The following is an 18,619-nucleotide window of genomic DNA, read 5'->3' on the forward strand; positions in this document are numbered from 1 at the left end:
CAAGAAGGAGATGAAGGAAGATGTTTTACTTGCTGGTGATTCAGCTCTGAGACAAAAGAAAATGAAAGAATATCCCCAACCATTTGGATCGTCAAACACTAAATATATAAACTTATTGCTGTGATAGCTTCTCCAGACATGAGTCATACATTTTGAAACCTTATGGGGTCAATCAATTTAACTTCATAAATGAATTACACCACCAAAACCTGACCAAAACCAGACCATTGTGTCCAGACTGGCTCATTTCAGCCTCTCAGAGCTGTCAATAAAACTGTGTGTGAGCTGAAATGCTTACCAGCAAAAGCTGAGAGCAGTAAATCAAATTTAATAGGTTGGTTTTGTTGACTGTACAGGAACGATGCCTGAAAAAAACCAACCCAAGCCTGAACTAATGAAATTCCTAAAGGATACACAAAGACTGTTTCACTTCTGCATGCCTAATGATCTGGGTTTCTGTTTGGTTGCTTTTATGTGAATAATCCCCAGAATTTCTAAATTAAGACCAGCACTTAACATATAAAATATTTAGAAGGGCTTCCCTGACAAAGAAGATCTATTGCCTCCCTCAATAGCTGGCTCCCATAGTTAATTACTCTCATTTATGTTTAATTTAAATGTGTCCCTTCGTTTCCCAGCAGCATGATATTTTTATGCTATTATCTGCTACACTGAAGTGCCCTCCTCTTTCATTTATCTTTCCGCCATGTGGTCAAGTTGCCTTTTAAACTTTACTTTGAAACAAATTGACATTCTTCTGCCTCCCCTACAGATGACAGTGGCCTTTCCCTGCATTATAGTGGGGCTTGGGTTTAATTTATTTTGCTTTTGCTGGGATGGCATGAAGAATAACAGCGTTTCCAACTTCATCTTTATTTTCGGCTGTTTTATTTCTCCTACAGCAAATATATTGCCAGTAAGTGATGCCAAATTGATAAGAGGAAAACAGAATTCTTTACTATCCAGCTAACCCCACACTGCCCTGCTCTCCTACAGAGTCTTGTAAGATCACCAGCTGTGGTAAAGATGGTCTCCCTTGATATTAGGAAATAAATGTTGTATCCCCAGCACTGTGGAGTAACTGCAGTCAGCAAATGTCAGCTTCTGTGACAAAGTCACAAGCCATCAGAGACCCGAGCTTGCTCCTGCTCTGCATCAGGACCAAATAARTAATCTCCAGGCATGAAATACAGAATCCAATGATCAATACCCAGAGTCATCTTGTTCTCTGAGACAAAAATAAACTTCCTCTAGGTGCAAGAGTGACTGTTCTTTCTCCAAACAAAACTGAAAAGCTGGAGAAGAAACAAAGCCAGCCACCTKAATTTCATTTAATAGTCACTGTGGTGTGGAGGTTTCCTTAAGACTGTATAATRTTACTTTGGTTAATCTCACARTGGTGTGCCCCAGCAATAGAATGGYATCTGCTATTTAGGATAGGTTTGGTACAATTATGCCTTTTGCAGTATCTGTATCTCATTACTTTCAAGGATATTCAACTTCACTTTTTCTATTGAAACTAGAAAAGATAACTATAAATGTCTTCTTCTGTGATATAAAGCTCAAACTACAGAAGAGAGATCTCACRAAATTACTCTTGTTTGCATTCTGAAGATGGAACTTGTCATTAGAAAGACGAACATTTTACATTCTTCTTACATTTTCTAATATTATAATGACAGATATTATGGCAAGCACCATAATCTGTTCCACTGCAGTGCAAACAGTAATAATAAAATTGCAATAGTTAGAGATGGGAGTTCATTATTTTCTTTGCCTTCTGTCAGGCTRTTGCTGATCCATGTAATTACAGCAGTTGCAAAGATGCAGTTGGGACAGCATCAGTGCTTTTCTCTGGGCAKTTGCATTACATTGACTTTGTACTGATACTGGGACTGTACTGCTCCCAGSATTGTTGTACTGGAAATACGGGTATGAAAAGCTCTTTTTGTATTTTAATATATCTTAAAAATTACAGGCAAGCTCCAATTTCATAGTATTTAACCTGGAGATAGCAGCTTGCTGCCCAAGCTGATGTGGATAAAGCTGTACACTCAGCAGAGTTGTACCCCTTCCTTGAGAGAGGCAAGGTCAGCAAGTCCAGTTCTTTTCACTTAYATCTCACTTAAGAGTAAGAGCCCATTTTCAGGTTCTTTTCAGTGGTCAAGGTCAGAAAAGCCTGTTATGTGGTCACAACACAAGTAGTGAGGGGTTTTCCAACTCCGCACATTTCATTTCATGCATGCAAATGTAGATTTATYTGAAACATGCACTGGGGATATACTGGTTTGGGTTGAACTTGAGATCAGGCAGGGAGGACACAAGCAGGCCATGCACAGCAGGAGGTTTGCCTGGGACACAGGAGATCCGTGTTCACGTCCATGCTCTGTCAAATTCAGTGTGAGGATGTGATTCTGTCCCTCTGGGGAGACACATCCTTGCTGCCCTGTTTCAGAGCTCATTGCAAACAGGCTGTTTGCTCTGTGCCAAACTGCCAGAATTAGTGATCTCATATGAAAGGAAGCACTGGTCGATGATTTAGTTTCACCAGCAGCTCAATGACCTGAGTATGTTTTCCTTCTAACATACACAGGAGCGTTTAATCTCCTGCTTTACTGGGCTCTGTTTGACTTCACSTACCATTATCACAGTGACATGTGGGTGGAGAGCAGAGCTAACCACGGATTATGTACAGTACCCACAGCAAATGTAATCAGGCTGAATTAGCAGGGATTGAGTCTCAGGCTCCTGGAAATAAATTGCAGTACTACATTTGTCATCTGTGAGCCTTTAACAGCCACAAAACACTCACAGCATAGGCCTGTGGTCAACTTCAAACAAATTATACGAGACATTTCATACTGTGATTAAGGTGAACTGGACCCTGCAGACAGATGTGTGTGTGTTCACTACAATTTATCTTTAAAGACTGTCTATAAATCCTAAAAAAGGAGGTGTTGGTTGGCTTTTGAGTTTAATGGGGAGGGAGGTTGTTGGAGTTTTTTTTTTTYCCCTGTTAGATATGAGAAAGATTTGAAGCACAATGGAATATAAGTATAATTGAAGTTATATGAGTATAACAGTATAAACAGAAAGGAAGATTTTAAAATCATCTCCACTTAGAGGGGTATCAGGAATTAGATCATGTTCTCATCAKTCACTGTCTGACACTGACACCAGCAGAACTATGATATGGTACAAATTCATGATAAACACATCCTATAYTTGGTGTAATATAGACACATAAAAAAGTAAATTTGATCCTGAGAAAATGTTATTTCAAAGCTTTTCCCTCCCCCCTTTGAAACGTGACTTSCAGCATTTCAGTGAAGTACATCAGCTAACAGGGCTAAAAAAACAGCAAAAACACCAAGAGGCCATCTCTTCAGAGGTCYWTYAACCTGTGTGAGCTACACTGCCTTWAACAGGACAGGAGGACCTTTGTCCTGTTAAGATGGAGCATGTCACGCTCTGTGCACCACTGGGTTTCCTCTCTGCTYTCTAGCCTGCCTCTCTCACAAGCCTGGGGAAAGCAAGAGCACCACTCTTTTGGGAGTCCATCATCCCAGATATCTGACACACAGAAAAGGGCATCAGATAATTTTTTTCCTGCTGGCTATGCCTTAYATTAGCTCAGCCCAAAGCACCTCTCCTCTGCCCTCCTTGTTTCTCCCAGGTCAGTGATGACTCATCTGCACTTTAATGGAGGACCCTGAGGCTTAATTCATTGTCTGAAAAGAGCTTTGAGACCACCACGTGAAGGGTGTTACAGAAGTGCAAGGAAGTTAAGTCTTGTAACTCATACCCATATGCTCTGTATGCACCTTTGTATATTTTTTTTCTTTTCACAAAACCAAAATTTGAACCTCATCCTAGAGCAGGGAGGGAGCCATGCACTCCCTCTCCCATGATGCATCCCCCACCCCCATTGCTTTCTTGTGCACAAGGCTTGGRAAAAGGGGGTGCAACATACCCAGCAATCGAATTTGCATGATGGCGCCGTGTAAAACGAAGAACATCCAGAGGGGCTGGGAACAGTCCGCACAGACCTGCATGCCAATGCCGGCACCGTTGTGACTCAAGTGCAGCTCACCGTCTGAATTCACCATAAATCCCAGGATGTCTCCRCTCTGGAGGGGCACCACCACTCGGCAGATGGCCCAGAACTCCTTTCGGTCAACCAGGGATTCGGGGTTATAGGGGAGGTCACTGGGGCGCAGGGTGCCGGGGTCGCAGGACGTCACCCCGTAGGACAGCGTCCCTGTGCGCACCRCGTTGGACTTGTTGATTTTGACGAAAATTGTTTCGTTGATCCGAAGGGGTCTGCTGGTGAAAACCAAAGTCCTCTCCTCCCGGGCGTGCTCCAGGCGGGCCACGGTTTGGTCATCGAGGATTTTGACRTGGGGTCCTCGGAGGTGGTGGAAGCGGAGGTCGCTCTCCAGCTGGGAGGGGAGGAGGTGGGAGTGCTGGGAGTTGAGGGAGTTCTGCGGGATGGGGCAGGTGGTGGCCGTCACGTGGAAAGCGTCCTCCTGCAGGTTGAGGTCACACAGGCTGACCGAGAGGCGCGTGTCCTCCGTGTCCCGCCGCAGCGAGGGCCGGCGGATGGCCGTGAAGGAGCGGGGCCGCAGGCAGTCGGGAGGGATGATTTCACTGTCTGTGGGAAGAAAGAACACAAAAAAGGGGTCACTTTCAGAGAAAATGGAAATGTCCAGGGGCTTGAAAAAATATGGGTTTGCTTGATATGTTTAAAAGGGAAAATCTGCTGCCATTATTAAACTTTTCCCTTTGAAACATGGGAGTAGAGTATCATAAAACRCATTTGCAATCAATTGCTGTTCTTGTACTTTTCCCACCAGCAACATTTCCAGCTTCTGAGCAGGCAGATTCAAAATCGATGGCAAGAATTGCCCAAGGGAGGCTCTCCTTGGAGAGGGAAAGCAGAGGATAAATATCTGAAATACATCCTGAACACACCAATCAATATCTACACAGGCTCCAAGTCTTCATGCCCTCTTTACTGTCCACAGTAATTCTCATAGACTCATGAAATAAATATCTTACTACACATTTTTTTAATTAAAAGGAACTGCTATGTTCAGTTCTATATTAGTTGCCACTATATGAAATTYAATTAGTATTCCTGTCTTTAACTAATCATTAGTGTTCTGGTGCTCACTGCAGAGCAGTACAGATACAAATTTTACACTGCAGAACTTGGGAATATGCTGGGTTTTAGAAATACAATACAATCATTTATTATGTTCAAGCCAAACAATTAAAATTCAAATCCACSAGTGGAAATAAAATTGCACCTTATCCTCTTTGTTAGTATCACCTGTTGCTTCAAGAACTAATCAATTTGATTCCTTTTTTTGAGGAACATAATCCCCTGTCTTTAATGCCAAAATTACTTAAATTTAACATACCCTTAGCTGTGCTGTTGTTTTAGAAATTTTAAAGAACAATGCACTGAGAAAAAAAAACCTTCATTACAAAAATTCTAAAGAAAGCTGAGATAATGCAAAGATTTATTCTTATGTCCAACTTTCTGAACTCTGAGATGCCCGTAGCACAGAGAATATTCACAGTATGAAAAYTGAGTATGTGGGAAACTCCTGGGGTGGTGTAAGAAGCTGTGACCTACATGGACTGAAGGCTGTTGTGGCTTTGAGCCCAGGTCCAAATAGTGGGAGGTGACACCAYCCCACACAACACAGAGCAACACACCAGACCCCAGCGTGGGACGTGCTGCAAACACAGCACAAGGTGGAACAAGAAGAGGCAGAGTCATTTCTAAATCACATGCTAGGCCCTTGCAGTGGACACCTCTTCCAGCTACATATCCCACATATCCTTGGGATTTTCTTTATGGCAACAAAAGAGCAGGACTCAGGTTATCTGAGGATTTTCCCAATGGGATGTACTCTCTCCCAGTACACCAGAGTAGTAGCTCTGTACTGGTATGCCAAGGAATAATGCCAGCTACTGAGTAACCAACATCTCCTGCAATATCTGAGATCTGACTAACAGCCTTTCCRTCCTCTTCTTCTGGGAGCCCTGACAAGAGCACACCCACACAAGGTTTGGCTTCAGTAGAGCTCTTTGCTTTGCTTAAACTGGATTATTCCAGGCTCCTCTTTAAATAAACTGCTATTACAAGGGAAGCAGAGTCTCAAAATAAAAACGGGCTTTGTTTCTCATATTCGATTTTCCGCATACTGATATTTCAGCCTCTCTTCCCAGAAGTTAATTGAAGAAAAGGAAGAATAAATAAAATCAGAAATTACCCCAAGTAATCTAGAAGTGGGTCGCATTAATGCTTTGARATGCATGGGCTAGCATTTGCATTCCAAGTGCTCCTGCTGGATAAGCATTGGACTTATTTTACCATCCTTTAGCTGGAAACCTACATAGGAGAACAAATTAATACTGGCAGCTGAYGACGATCCCTTTGTGTAGGTGAATGGATAGAGACCTTTCTGAATAGGAACAGAAGGTCCTCTCTATTTTATTCCCTGTAACTATGCATGTGCAGCCTGGCTGACAACTGTGATGTGTGGGTAGCTTGCAGCCAGGGTTTTGAAACAGCTTGTTTTCCACCAGGATGCTTGCATTTCCCTTTGGCTGCTGGACAGAATATCTTTTTCCATCTGAAAAGAGGTTAAGAGAGATGGAGTTCTGCAGACAAGACACATGSCAGTGATAGCAGACCAGGGTCACATATCCAACTGTTTTATTTAAACTCCTCAGTAGCTCAGATGCATGGCCACGTAAGGATATAGAAGCRACTGTGAGACTTAGTTCATTAATGTTTGCAAATACCCATAGAGGAAAGGATTGCAGCTTCCTGGCTTCTGAAATGTGTTTGTGAAAATGTAGAGATGAGTCTCTAAGAGATGCTGGCCTGCTTCACAAAATATTCAGCCAAAGGAAAAAAAAAAAAAAAAAGCCCCATTGAATATAAATCAAAACAGAAGTGCGATTCATCTTTTGGGGTAGTAGGTAGGTTGGATGAAATATGGAATGCCATTTACCCAGAATAACTGATAATGGCCAAGGGCTATGAAAGAACGATTCTGGTGAAATGTGCAACAAATAAGGTGACTTTGACCACTTTCTTTCAGCAGAAGTTGCCCAGGAATCAGTTGTTTCCTTCCTGTAAATCTTCAGTTCTTGCTTTTTAAATACAGATCACACTATTCATGTTGAATACAGACAAAGCTCTTCATGCTGGAGTAGCCCATAACACAGGCAGAACAGGCCCTGCAGAACATTTACAGGTGATCTTTAATGCCTACAAAGGAGGGGACTCCTTTGTTCAGGAGCATTTATATTTATGGAGACAAATCTGGGAGACACATCAAAAAGCCTGAATAACTTCATGTGATGAGACTGTAAGACTGTAAGACTCCAAATGGGTCCAACAGCCCACTCCCAAGGACCACCCAGCTTCAGCCTAAAGAATTCAGAAATCATTCATTTCTTCTTATTAAACATTCAAGGTTATAACATTTTTTGGATATGGCAGTTGGCAGTGCTTCTGTGGGAAAAGACACTTGATGGGAGTTCTCCTTGGGTGAAAATAGAYGGACTTGTGAGTGAAGACCACAGCTGTCCCCAAGCCACCAGAGCAGTGGTTGGGACACCAGCAGCAAGCTGGCCTTGACCATGGCAGCTCAGTGGAGCTGGCTGCCCGGGTGGATTTCCAGAGAGGTTTTGCTGAGCTCTGCATCAGTGCAAGTTACGATGTTATTTCTGGATTTCAAGACTTAAAAATTTCTGGTAGCAGTATAGACACAGCCAAAGTGAAAAGTATTTCAACTAAATACAGATTTTCTGCTCCTCAGCTTGAGAATCTGAGACAATGAATTTAACGGATGCCTATTTTCACAAATGCCTTTGTATCTTTTTTCTGGCTTTGTTTAAGAAAAAAATGTAAGGAGGAGTAATTAATTTATCTAAGTAGAAATGAAGGGAACTTGAGCAGTTCAGCTGCCTTCTGTTTTCTCCTCCTCTTTAGTGGKGTTCATCTGCAAAATTTAGATTCTCAGCAGGTGATTCCTTACACAGAAAATTAATTTGAAGTATCTTCCTCAGAGCAGAGGCTTCAAAGCTTTCCATTTTCCTGCTCAGAAGGCACGGAAGAGCTTCCCACTTTGTGCAGGCTCAATGCAACTGCAGTAACACTTTAAAACAGCTTTTACAAGGAGCTGGTGAGCAGACAGATGCAGYTGTAATGGTACTCAGATCAGAAGTATTTCACTACCACCTTTCTTTTGAACCACTGCCAAATGCCATCTCCTCAAAATAATTTTTACCTTTAAACATGTTAATATGTARAATACATATTTATTATAGAGATCACAGACATGCACATTGAATACAGCTGCMAGCACATCCAAACACAAAAGCATTTCTAACCACCAGCATGCACACGTCATCTCGGCCCCACACAAGCCCGAAGGGGATGTGCTGCTGTCAGGCTGTCAAATCATCATTTCCCTCCTCTATTTTTTTTTCAGTACTGTCTGTTACTGCCCCAAGGCTTGACTTTCCAAGGTCATGAGCAGCCACTATTCGTACACCTGTAAAGGACCCAAGACAGCAAAGCAAACTCAGCATGGACACACAAACACACACTGGAAACTCAGACAGCCCCCATTTAACTGCAGATCAAGAGACACAAATCTACTTTTGATCAGTTTTCTGAGATTGGTGCAATCCTACAACCTCCATGAATTGTAATTCTTCAGAGCATGAGCTCTGCACCAGTCTCCAAAATGAGCTGTGGAACAYCTACTAAAAATAAACCAAGTTTGAAACCCACTAATACAAAAAAAAAAACCCCACATTATTAGGGGAATCAGACCATTCTGTGAGAACCTAAGAACATATCCCCTTTCCAGTGATTCTCCTTCCCAGGAGAGAGAAATGCTGAGAAATGAAGGAACTGCCTAGTGATTCCTTGCATTTGGAGAACATTTCTGTCCTCAGCTACTAAGCCAAGAGTAAGAGATTGGTAAGGCCAGAACTTTGCTGGTATGATGCCTCCCTTTCCATGCAAAGYGTCATGGTTTTCCTTCCTTCTGTTCTTTGCTTTAGTTTTTCTCAAGTGCAGGTTTTTTCTCTTAATCCCTCACTGGGTAATAGCATTTTTAGCGAGTTCTGGTGCTCATGGTATAATTTCCGTTCCAAGGAACCTCAAGGATGTTAAAACTACTGAAAGACACATTGAAGTCAGAGGCCTCTACAAGAATAATTCTATGTGAGCCTGCACCTGCAAAAGGATGTAYCCTGTATTATTCCCACCACACTGGAGCAGTTCAGTTCCCACTCAGGAATGCAGATGAAGGCTCTTTTTCCCACCATCAGTGCCATCTGTCAYAAGGAGTTACCCAGGGAGGACAGCTGGCCTTCCAACACCTGTAATCCTGCACTATCTCCTCCATTGTCTACTGCAGAATTATGAAACAAACAGTCCATTTGGCAGGATTTTGACGTTGCAGGGAGAGGTGTTTGAAATATGAGGCCGATGGACCATGCTGTAAAATAGCATCACACTCAAGGGCAATTGGGAAAAGCAGCCAGTTGTAAAACAAGAAATAAACCTGTGCTTCTGGAAACCTTCTGTCCTTCACAGGCTCGTACTCCCCACTGTGGGAGGGCAGGTATTAATCTCAGCTCTGCTGCCTTGTGTCGTGTTGTGGCACTCGCTGCTCCCTCGCTGGCTTAGTCCTGGCGAGCTGATGTGCACTGCTGGGGGACYGCCACCCTGCAGTGCAGGAGTAGCCAGAACAATTTCTGTATGTTGTTTATAGCTCAACTTCCGAGGTACTTAAAGGTGACAGAAGGTTGAAAATATGGTAAAATTGAAACAACTTATATTCTGATTTATCCCTCCTTGCAACTGGTGGCAAGTTTGACCTGTGGTCAAACTCTCTGGTTGCCAGTTTGCCTGATGTGTCCACGGCACCCAGCCCACAACATCACCTCCAGTGGAAAGAAGAAAAGCATCTGTGACTAGGTCTGGAAAGAGAAGGACCATTGTGTAGCCCTGGATTCCAAATCCACCCAAATCAATGGGTGACAGGAAACAGGTTTTCATGCAGCCTGCTATACCCGTGGTGTAAAGACATCCTCATCATCATGGAATGCTTTGCTCTAGGCTCCCTCAGTCTCTGCCATGTGTATCTGAACTGCTTCATTCTAGCAGGAGGAGCTAAGCAAGCAGGAGAGTGAAAACCATCCTTCCTTAAAATAAACACAGGAGAAAAACTGAGAAGTGAAGAATGCTGAGGCCTGCTCACAGTCATTAAGAGGTAAAGCTCCACTCACAGAGCATGTCCCAAGTGCTTTTCCGTGYTGGCCATGTGTCTGAGGAGATACTTGTAAAACCATTTGTTTTTCTGCAAACTCTTACTCTCCATGTGAGGTCTGGAGAGGAGACTGGGATCTGCCACACTCAGCACAATGCTGCAGAGACCCACGCTCCTGGATGGATCCTGCTGCTCTGATGCTGCACACAGGTTCTCCCCTTACTGCTTGTGCTGTTAAACTGTGAATTTGTATAACCCAAGACCTCTCCATTGTGTTTATTTCTCATAAACCATCAGGCGCCAGAATGCAGCTTCTCGGACCATACAATGAAACCACTTGCAGAGCATTATTGTAGCATGTGGGAGGCAAATGTTTAAAATCYCTCAAAGGAATGATTCAGACTAAAAACCTCTTTTGCCATATACTTAGGAATTCACTTCTACAAAGTGGATTTCTCTTTATGAAYAACTGAAAAATCAAACTGCCTGAGTTACTGCCTCTAATCAACCATTCCTTCTTGAAAACACCCACATCAAATCTAGGACATCAGTTAATATCCACTTATAGAGTATCTTGCTATGTGCATTTCACTACTTCATTGACAGTATAAATATCCCATTTCAAATGGAGCTGCTTCCTTTTGCTCTCACTGCTCTGGCTCCTCTCTTTGCAAAACTACAGCCAACAGACAATACCACTTGTACCAGCTATTTATRTAAGATGCCAGGCTGCTCTTTAAGAGGCAGTAAAATCTGCTCTGGGGCAAACAGCATCTGAGCTCAGAACCCAGCTGCCAGGCYTTGCAGCAGAAGACACTCCTCACCGAGTAAACAGAAAGGATATATAAAAGGTGAGTGGCAGGCAGGAAGAATTAATGTTCTTATTTTATAACCTGGAAATTGTGGGATGGGTTGAGCAGTCCAGGGGGATAGATGGCTCCTCTGGCAGAGCTCTTAAGYGAAGCCCCTGAGGGTTTAACTCAGTACACAACAAAACCACTCCATTTTCCATGGTACACCCTCTCATTTCCTAATTCTTTATCAAYGCATTATTCTCTAGCTGCTGCTCCTATGCTTCTGTGTGCAGGTTTCTCTTCTCACCTCAAAATTCAACCTACTTGGGATTCCTCATCCACTATGGATCCCAGTGGCCAGCATGGAATCCACTGTTCCAGAATTTCTCCTTCCCCAGCACACCAATTTGGTATTTCCACACGATCAGTGGAGGGCAAGCACACATTTCACGTGCATTGACGTGGTTCAAGCAGGAGTTAATTGCTATGTGCAAATATTGGCTTCCTGCCTATTGCAATCTGGGAGGCAAATTACCTGGTATTTCATATCAGCCATTTTTATCACAGGAGTGGCAGATATTTAAATCACCTGAGTCCATTTGTTGCCTGTGACCAACAGAGTYGTAATCATCTTTCTGTCAAGACACTCAGATGTTTATTCCAGTACTGACRGAAGCATTTAAGAGAATTTCTACAMTAACCGAGGGGCAGAAGTCAAAGCTCAAGCCAAGGGTTACAGAGTCCAAAGCCAAAGTTCTTATGTGGGAGAAATAATTCATATTTACACTAAAAATTGTCACCAGATTTTAAAGCTGGGTTACAAAAGAAAGCAGATCATTGACCCTGTGGAACCAATTKCAAGGCTACAAACATCTGCCACTTTAACAGAAATGAGTGGAAATCAACAGTGCTTAAGTTCATCTCCCTGGACTCATGCTAGCTTCGTGTTTGCATTGCTTGGATAAAAATCAGCATTTTTTTTTACAGGCATTTTGGGAGAGATTGAGCACTAAAACTATTTGGTTTGCATGACTCAGTTCTGGAGAAGTGATAAAACATGGGATGGAAGAGAATAAACCTAGTCTTTTAGCTGTTACTGACTGCTAGGTGTTTGATAAATTTATTGTGCAGATCTGGTGGCTTCCCGTGGCCATTTAGCACCAAATCCTGCTTTGAGGGAATGGTGTTTCTATACCATCAGGCAGCTGGTGCCCTGCCAAATGAATGCAGGAAACTCTGGGATCAGAGTACTTTTCTATGAATACAAATATGAACCTTGGTTTGCTGTGACTGTCACAGATTTCTGGATTGTCAGTGTTGCACCAATGGCACAGACAAAATATCATAGCAAAATAAATTGAAAAAAAAAAAGGCAAATGAATCTGGATTCTAAAAGAATGTGAGTTCATGTGCTGCCAGTTCCCAAGTTAAAATATTCAGAAAGGGAAAATAAAAATCTCTGAGCTTTAGAGAATTGAGGCTGTTTTTAAGTCAGAGTGGGAAACTGCAGTTCCCAGGCCAGCTTAGTAATTGAATTGATCATCTGCATATTCTTCAACAAAATCKAAGGAAAGAAAGCATACAGTCTAATACACAGACTGATAAATTGTAGTTTTGGGGCATGTATTATCTAATAAAGTGCTCTGAACCAGTCCGGTTTATAACAAATATTCATACAATTCTGCCTAACATCTGTAAGCATGTCAAATTGATTTGCACATGTGAAACAGCACAAAGAGCATAACTAGCCTCATAAAATTGAAATAAATTACTGTTCTCCTTAGAAAATATGAATGTTCTGAAAGAGTCTGACAGTAGATTATGAACGAACTTCCATATCTGTTTACAGTTACRCATTTGTTTTCTTTTCCACAAAAGCTGATGCTCAGAGAGTCTGCAGGGTACTGGAAACATCTGTGTTACCAACAACACATTTTGAGTTGCATTCAGRCTTTTCATTTGGGGTAAATTCATCCTCCCCAGCCAGCAGTTTTGAAGACTGACAAACATCCTTCACGTTGAAGATGTTTTTATCCACTGCCACAGCCACCTCTGGATAYTGGCCCCTCCTGGTCCAATTCCCTCTATTGTGTTCATGTGTTTTCTATCTCCCTGTAAAGTCAGAGAAATTTGGTTTGAGCAGTAATGGCATGCCTTGGGTTTTGTGGAGGCAACCCAGATCCTGTTATTTATTCCTTAATCCATCTCCCACTCATGTATGAAGTCTCGGAATTTTACTCCCACCCCAATCAATGATTTTCACCMCCATTGCCCCAGGCCTCCTAGACTCTGTGATCAACTATTATTACCCTCTCAGAAACCACAGCAAAGCAATCATCACTTTTAGGGTGATACTAATATTATTTTAATCTCAGTCCTTCCTCTCTCTGTAGGGTGAACCACCTTTTCCTTCCATTTGCTTTGATTCTTTCTACAGCTGGAAAGCYTTTTTTTACTTGTTTTAATTACCTGTAATAGACTTAATTCTCCCAGGAGACTGTTAACTGTCACTTCATCTGATATTTCCTGATCCTTAAGATGTAAATTTCTCTGTAGAAAAGTTCTGGATTTTTTTTTAACCTTCTTAATAGGCATTTAGGGCAATTAGGGCAAGTCCTGATTGTCTAATAACTTTATAGAGATAAAGTTATTAACTCATAGCCAGTGACTCTATTCCTTGTTCCTGGCACACTCATTCCTTTTATCATCTTTTCCTCCTAGGAATTTTGACCCTCTTACCTCACCCATTCAGGTAAGTTCACAATTGTATGCAGTGTTAACCCCTCAGCTTCATCTCCATGTACTCTGCTGCAGATTGCCATGGGCCCTCCCACAATCCTATTTCCAAACCTCCTTACATTTCTGTGCAAACGTTTCCATAGCATCTCAGYGCTCACAGCCAATTTCCAAGCTGCATCAGACACATTCCCTCACCCCCTGAGTCACCTGACAGCAATTTTCTTCAAAACAAGCCCTTTCTGCCTCCTTCCYGTTTATCACCCTCCCTCCTTGCATTTATTCTTTTTCACTCACTTCCATTTAGCCCTGTGCTTTCCTGGAGACGATGGCTCCTTCTGCAGCCTCTGCCCACATTTCCCAGTGATGGGCTCCAGCCAGCACTGATGGCTTCCCAAACAGCTGCAGAGGGAGAACCCAACCCATCAACAACCACCTCCTACATGCCAGGGTCTCTCCAAGGGCCAGCCTTTTACCCAGCACCATTGCTGATTGAACTCATTTAATGCCATTGGGGGAAGATTCARTTCCTAAGGAATCCCAGGAACCTGGGCTTGCTGCAGTCCTGTTTGGTTCAGAAAAGCRCTGCTGGATGATAAACAGCCTGGACACCACAAGGATTTTGCTTCTAACTCAACTACCAGAGCTAAAAGCACATTTTCTAGTAAAGATGCAACCTGTGAAATGCAGTAATAATACATAATATTTTCGTATCCTCCCTGAAGAGAAAATAAAATTAATTGTAAAGATAAAGTATTTCTGGAACAGTGTGTTCAGTTTCTCTTACTTCCTTTTAAAAAAGCAAATGAATATCGGACTAAGAGCTTCTCCAGTTGGTTTCTGGGGCTTGTTTGGAAATCACTGTTGCCAGTGATTTTTCAAGATTAAAATGTTATTTCAAGACTCAACATTGAAATATAGAATTTTGAAAATAGTGAAAGAAAACAGCTAGAGTTTGCTAAAAGTATTCCAATTTTTCAACCATGACTAACTAAGTTTACAGRTATCTCTCCTCTGCCAAGCTGGTTCCTCATCTAAAGATCCAACAAACATATATCTGAAAGAATGCACGTAGTGCTATTTATCCAGAATATTTTATTTGTTTTAATTCCTTTTAATATTTCTTTCTTGGAGAATTTCCACCCACAATCCAGCATCAAGCAGCTCTCAGAAATTTTCTGACTCATTTTCCACATGTACAAAATGACAGTACAGCCATTCCACCCCATCCACCCCACTCCTGTTCCAGAGCTGGTGGAGTTTGCAGGGTGTACCCTCACAGCTGTGCATGGAAGCAGTAAATCAAGGCCTTGTTTGATGAGCTTGCTTTAAAATAGGACAATTACTGCTGTCTGCACCAATTCAGAAAAGTTCTGTACRTGTTTAGGTTTGTTCCATATCATGACAGAACTTAAACTTCATCCAAACGAGTATTTATATCACACTGAAGAGAATAGGATGCACATATAAGCAGATCAGCAGTCCCAMATCAGCACAAGGTAAGGTTTAAAGACCACATTCCACACAACAAGAAAATTCTTYGCTAAACTCCACTTTCCATCTGTCCCCTTGCATTGTGCCAGTGGACACAACAGCAAAGGAGATTTCCTGAAACTAAGCCTAGATCCCCCACTCTGGCTGTCCAGTGCATCCAGGGTGCTGCATCCTGCTGGGGAGGGGTGAGGGTCACCCCGTGCTGCCAGCTCTGCCCTCCRGCACTGCCACCTCGGCTCTGTCTCRTCAGCTGCCTCTCAGATGGAAGAGCTGCCCCAGCAGAAAAACTGCCCTGTCTGCACAGAAGAAAACAGGGACTGCCACCATGGCACAGATCTGCAGGAATGGTGACAAATGACAACTTTGCTACCCACTGCATTTCGGTGATTTGTCCTGCCAGAAACATTTCACTCAGGTCTGTCGAAGCTGCTGCGGTCACCAGAGCTCTCAAGGACTCAGACAATGCCAGTTCTTTCCCACATGAGTTTTGCAGTACTTCGAAAATTTGTGAGCAACATGAAGGAGATGTAATTTGGTAAGGAAACAAGTAACAGCATGGCTGCTGGGCTCACTTTTACATCTACAACAAAAAGCCTCACCCTGCCCATGGCTACACTAACCCTTCCAGGAGCTCCCTAAGGGCTGTGACTGAAGGGCATCATCCTTCAGCTCTCTCCCCAGGAGGAGGGCCATCTCTACATCCCTGTCATCCTGAGCTGCCCATGCCCCAGAGTCCCGTTCTGTGTGTCAGGATGGCCCTTCCCAGAGGCACCAATGCTATGTCAGGGTTCATGGTCCATTTGAAATAAGCCATCCCAAAGTAACCTCCAGAGTCTACTTTCTCCACCTCTCAGCCCTCTGGGAAACCCTCTTCTCCCCAGAAATTTGACATTTCTTAATCTTGGCTTGTTTTCCAGGTCAGCAGCCTTGTTCCCCAGCACTGCCTGMCACTCAGCAAAGGCGTGTCAAACGCTGTCACTGTCTCTGTGCCCGTTTGCCATCCTGCTGARTTTGCCTCTCCGTGGGCAGCTGCAGGCAGAGCCGGGAGCCAGCTCCTGTGACAACAGCTACTCTGCCACTGTGGTACCTGCCAAAACACCTGACAGCCACGACCAGCTCACACATTGCTGCTCCCAGAAACTGGCAGGGGGGAATGATTCAAGGAACAAGGAAACCAGGAACAGCCAGGATCAGCAGTGAGCCCTGCAGGCTCCATCCGTTCTCCTCCCTGGCCATCCCGGTGCCATGCCCACGGCCATGCCTTGCCTGCCCCCACAGCTGAATCCAAGGCTGGGCAATCCAGCACCATCAAGGAAAAGGATCAGGATGGTGCCAAACAACACTCACTGCAAAGAATTGACACTGCTGCAATGCAAGCACCCAAACCTCAGCCTGCCAGATCTGAGGCAGTGCTGCACTGGGATTGACTGTTTTCTCAAAACTGCAAGAAAAGGGATTTTCCCCTAAATTAATTGTAGTTAGCACTGTCACCACTAGCCCAGGCAAACTTCATTGTGTCAAGCCTTCTAACTCTGCCCTGTTGTAGATCCAGGGCACTCTCCTGCACCCAGAACTTCTTGGATAATTGAAAAAGGGTCACTTTTTCCCWAAAAAGAACAAAGCATCTGTGAATRCATGTGCCTAAGCACCTTCCATCATCAAACTTCATTTCAACCYTAGGCCGAAAGCACAGCTTAGGCTGCAATTTAAAGCAAGGACCATTTCTGCCTTGCAGCAGCTCAGCAGCATCATCATCAGTTTTCCCCATGCACATGGCAGTGTAAATGCTCATAACTATTCAGCTGGTTCTGTGGTTTTACATTGAAAATATGTTGCTATGGAGAGCACAGCACGGGAACATGCAGCTACCACAAGGCACCACGACACGAGCAGCCCACAGCTTCTCCTGATATTTTCAGGCTCTCCGCTGCCATCCACACAAAGGCTGAAAATAGACTTAAAGCTCAAATGAAGCATCTGTAATACTTCATTTCTGCCCATCCCTCCCCAAGGCACTGAGACTTCTCACAAAAATCCTACCAAGCATCCCACATACGCTCTGACGTCACCTTGCCCATTTCTAATTCCTCGCTGCACACATGCCTCGAAAAGGAAATTCCCTCCAGCCCCATTTTCATTCTGTGTCCTACGTCTGGGAAGCAGGTTTCCCTCTGGAGCCACCCTTCTGCCARTACCCAAAGGGGCTGGAGAATTACTACTTTTTAGTCACAACATAAAGCAAATCTCTCGTGCTGCTCCATCTGGCTGCTGCGCTGACTGGGAAGGATCTGATTTCTGTCATTTAAAGCTGACCTTGGGAAAGGTCACTCAGCAGCAGCAAATTGATCTGCACATTCAGTGCAGGGAAAACTTGTCTGTGCTGTTGCAACCCCAACCTTCACAGTGTCCAGAATGCATGGGTTGGGTCCTGATAGAAGCTGAGCATTTCCTGATCTCTCTCACTTGGTCAGACTTGGAAGAGCTCAGCAAAGGTGACGCAGACTTGAGCCCACAGCACCGTGAATGAAGGATACCTTTGGGGCTTTTCTTTTTTATGGATTTTTAAAATAACTGAAATACTGTTTGTTTTCTTTCTCATATTCTGAAGGAATGGATAAATCCTCGACTGCACTATAAACATGTAGTCATCAGCCCTTGATTTCTAAAAATGTGTTTGTATTAAGCTATGAAATTATTTACARTGGCCATAAACATCCTCCCAGCATCTGGCAGCTGAGAGAGGACCTTGGAACTCACTAATTTACTTACACTGTAAACCACTTTCTAATAAATAAATAAGCTCTTAATATCTCACCCACAAGAAGAGGCACATTGCATACAATACTATATTTAGGGGTCCTTTGGAGGTCAAGGATTCAGCAGCTAAATTTCTCTGAGGATCTTTCTTTGGTGCCTGTTTGTTTATGCCCAAACGAATTGTCAGCTGAATGTCTTTATTTTGAAATCAGTTTAAAATACATTGCTTTGAATGTTGGAGAGGCAGCTGCTTGTTATTTCTTTTGCCTGAACCAGAGTCAGATTCTGATCTAAGGGGCCCAAAGGGACATTTAAAAATCCAAATAAATGCTTGCTGAGCCTTTAGCAGTGACCTTCCTTTGGAGGGACTAGGGAGCCTTCAAGGCTGGTTCCTGTGCTGGGGATGATCTCCAGGCCRGGATGATGCCCAGTGCCAGAGCTTGTAAAGAAAGGAGAAGGTCAGGACACCCTCTCTCCTGGAGCAGCATCTGCAGCCCATCCACTGCCTGCCAGGTAATACAG

General features: G+C 43.4%; 1 protein-coding gene across 2 annotated transcripts in view; it reads right to left on the reverse strand.

Moving 5' to 3' along the window:
* NEURL1 (neuralized E3 ubiquitin protein ligase 1) overlaps positions 1-18,619 on the reverse strand; it is a 137,055-nt gene that overhangs the window by 10,549 nt on the left and 107,887 nt on the right. For both annotated transcript variants that reach the window (XM_057379523.1, XM_057379531.1), the window contains exon 4: positions 3,974-4,654. In XM_057379523.1, the coding sequence (XP_057235506.1) occupies positions 3,974-4,654 (681 nt within the window). The remainder of the gene's footprint in view (positions 1-3,973; positions 4,655-18,619) is intronic.

This window comes from Malurus melanocephalus, unplaced genomic scaffold (genome assembly GCF_030028575.1).
Source record: "Malurus melanocephalus ecotype Western Australia unplaced genomic scaffold, MMel_1.1 scaffold_12, whole genome shotgun sequence".
Lineage (NCBI taxonomy): Eukaryota > Metazoa > Chordata > Aves > Passeriformes > Maluridae > Malurus > Malurus melanocephalus.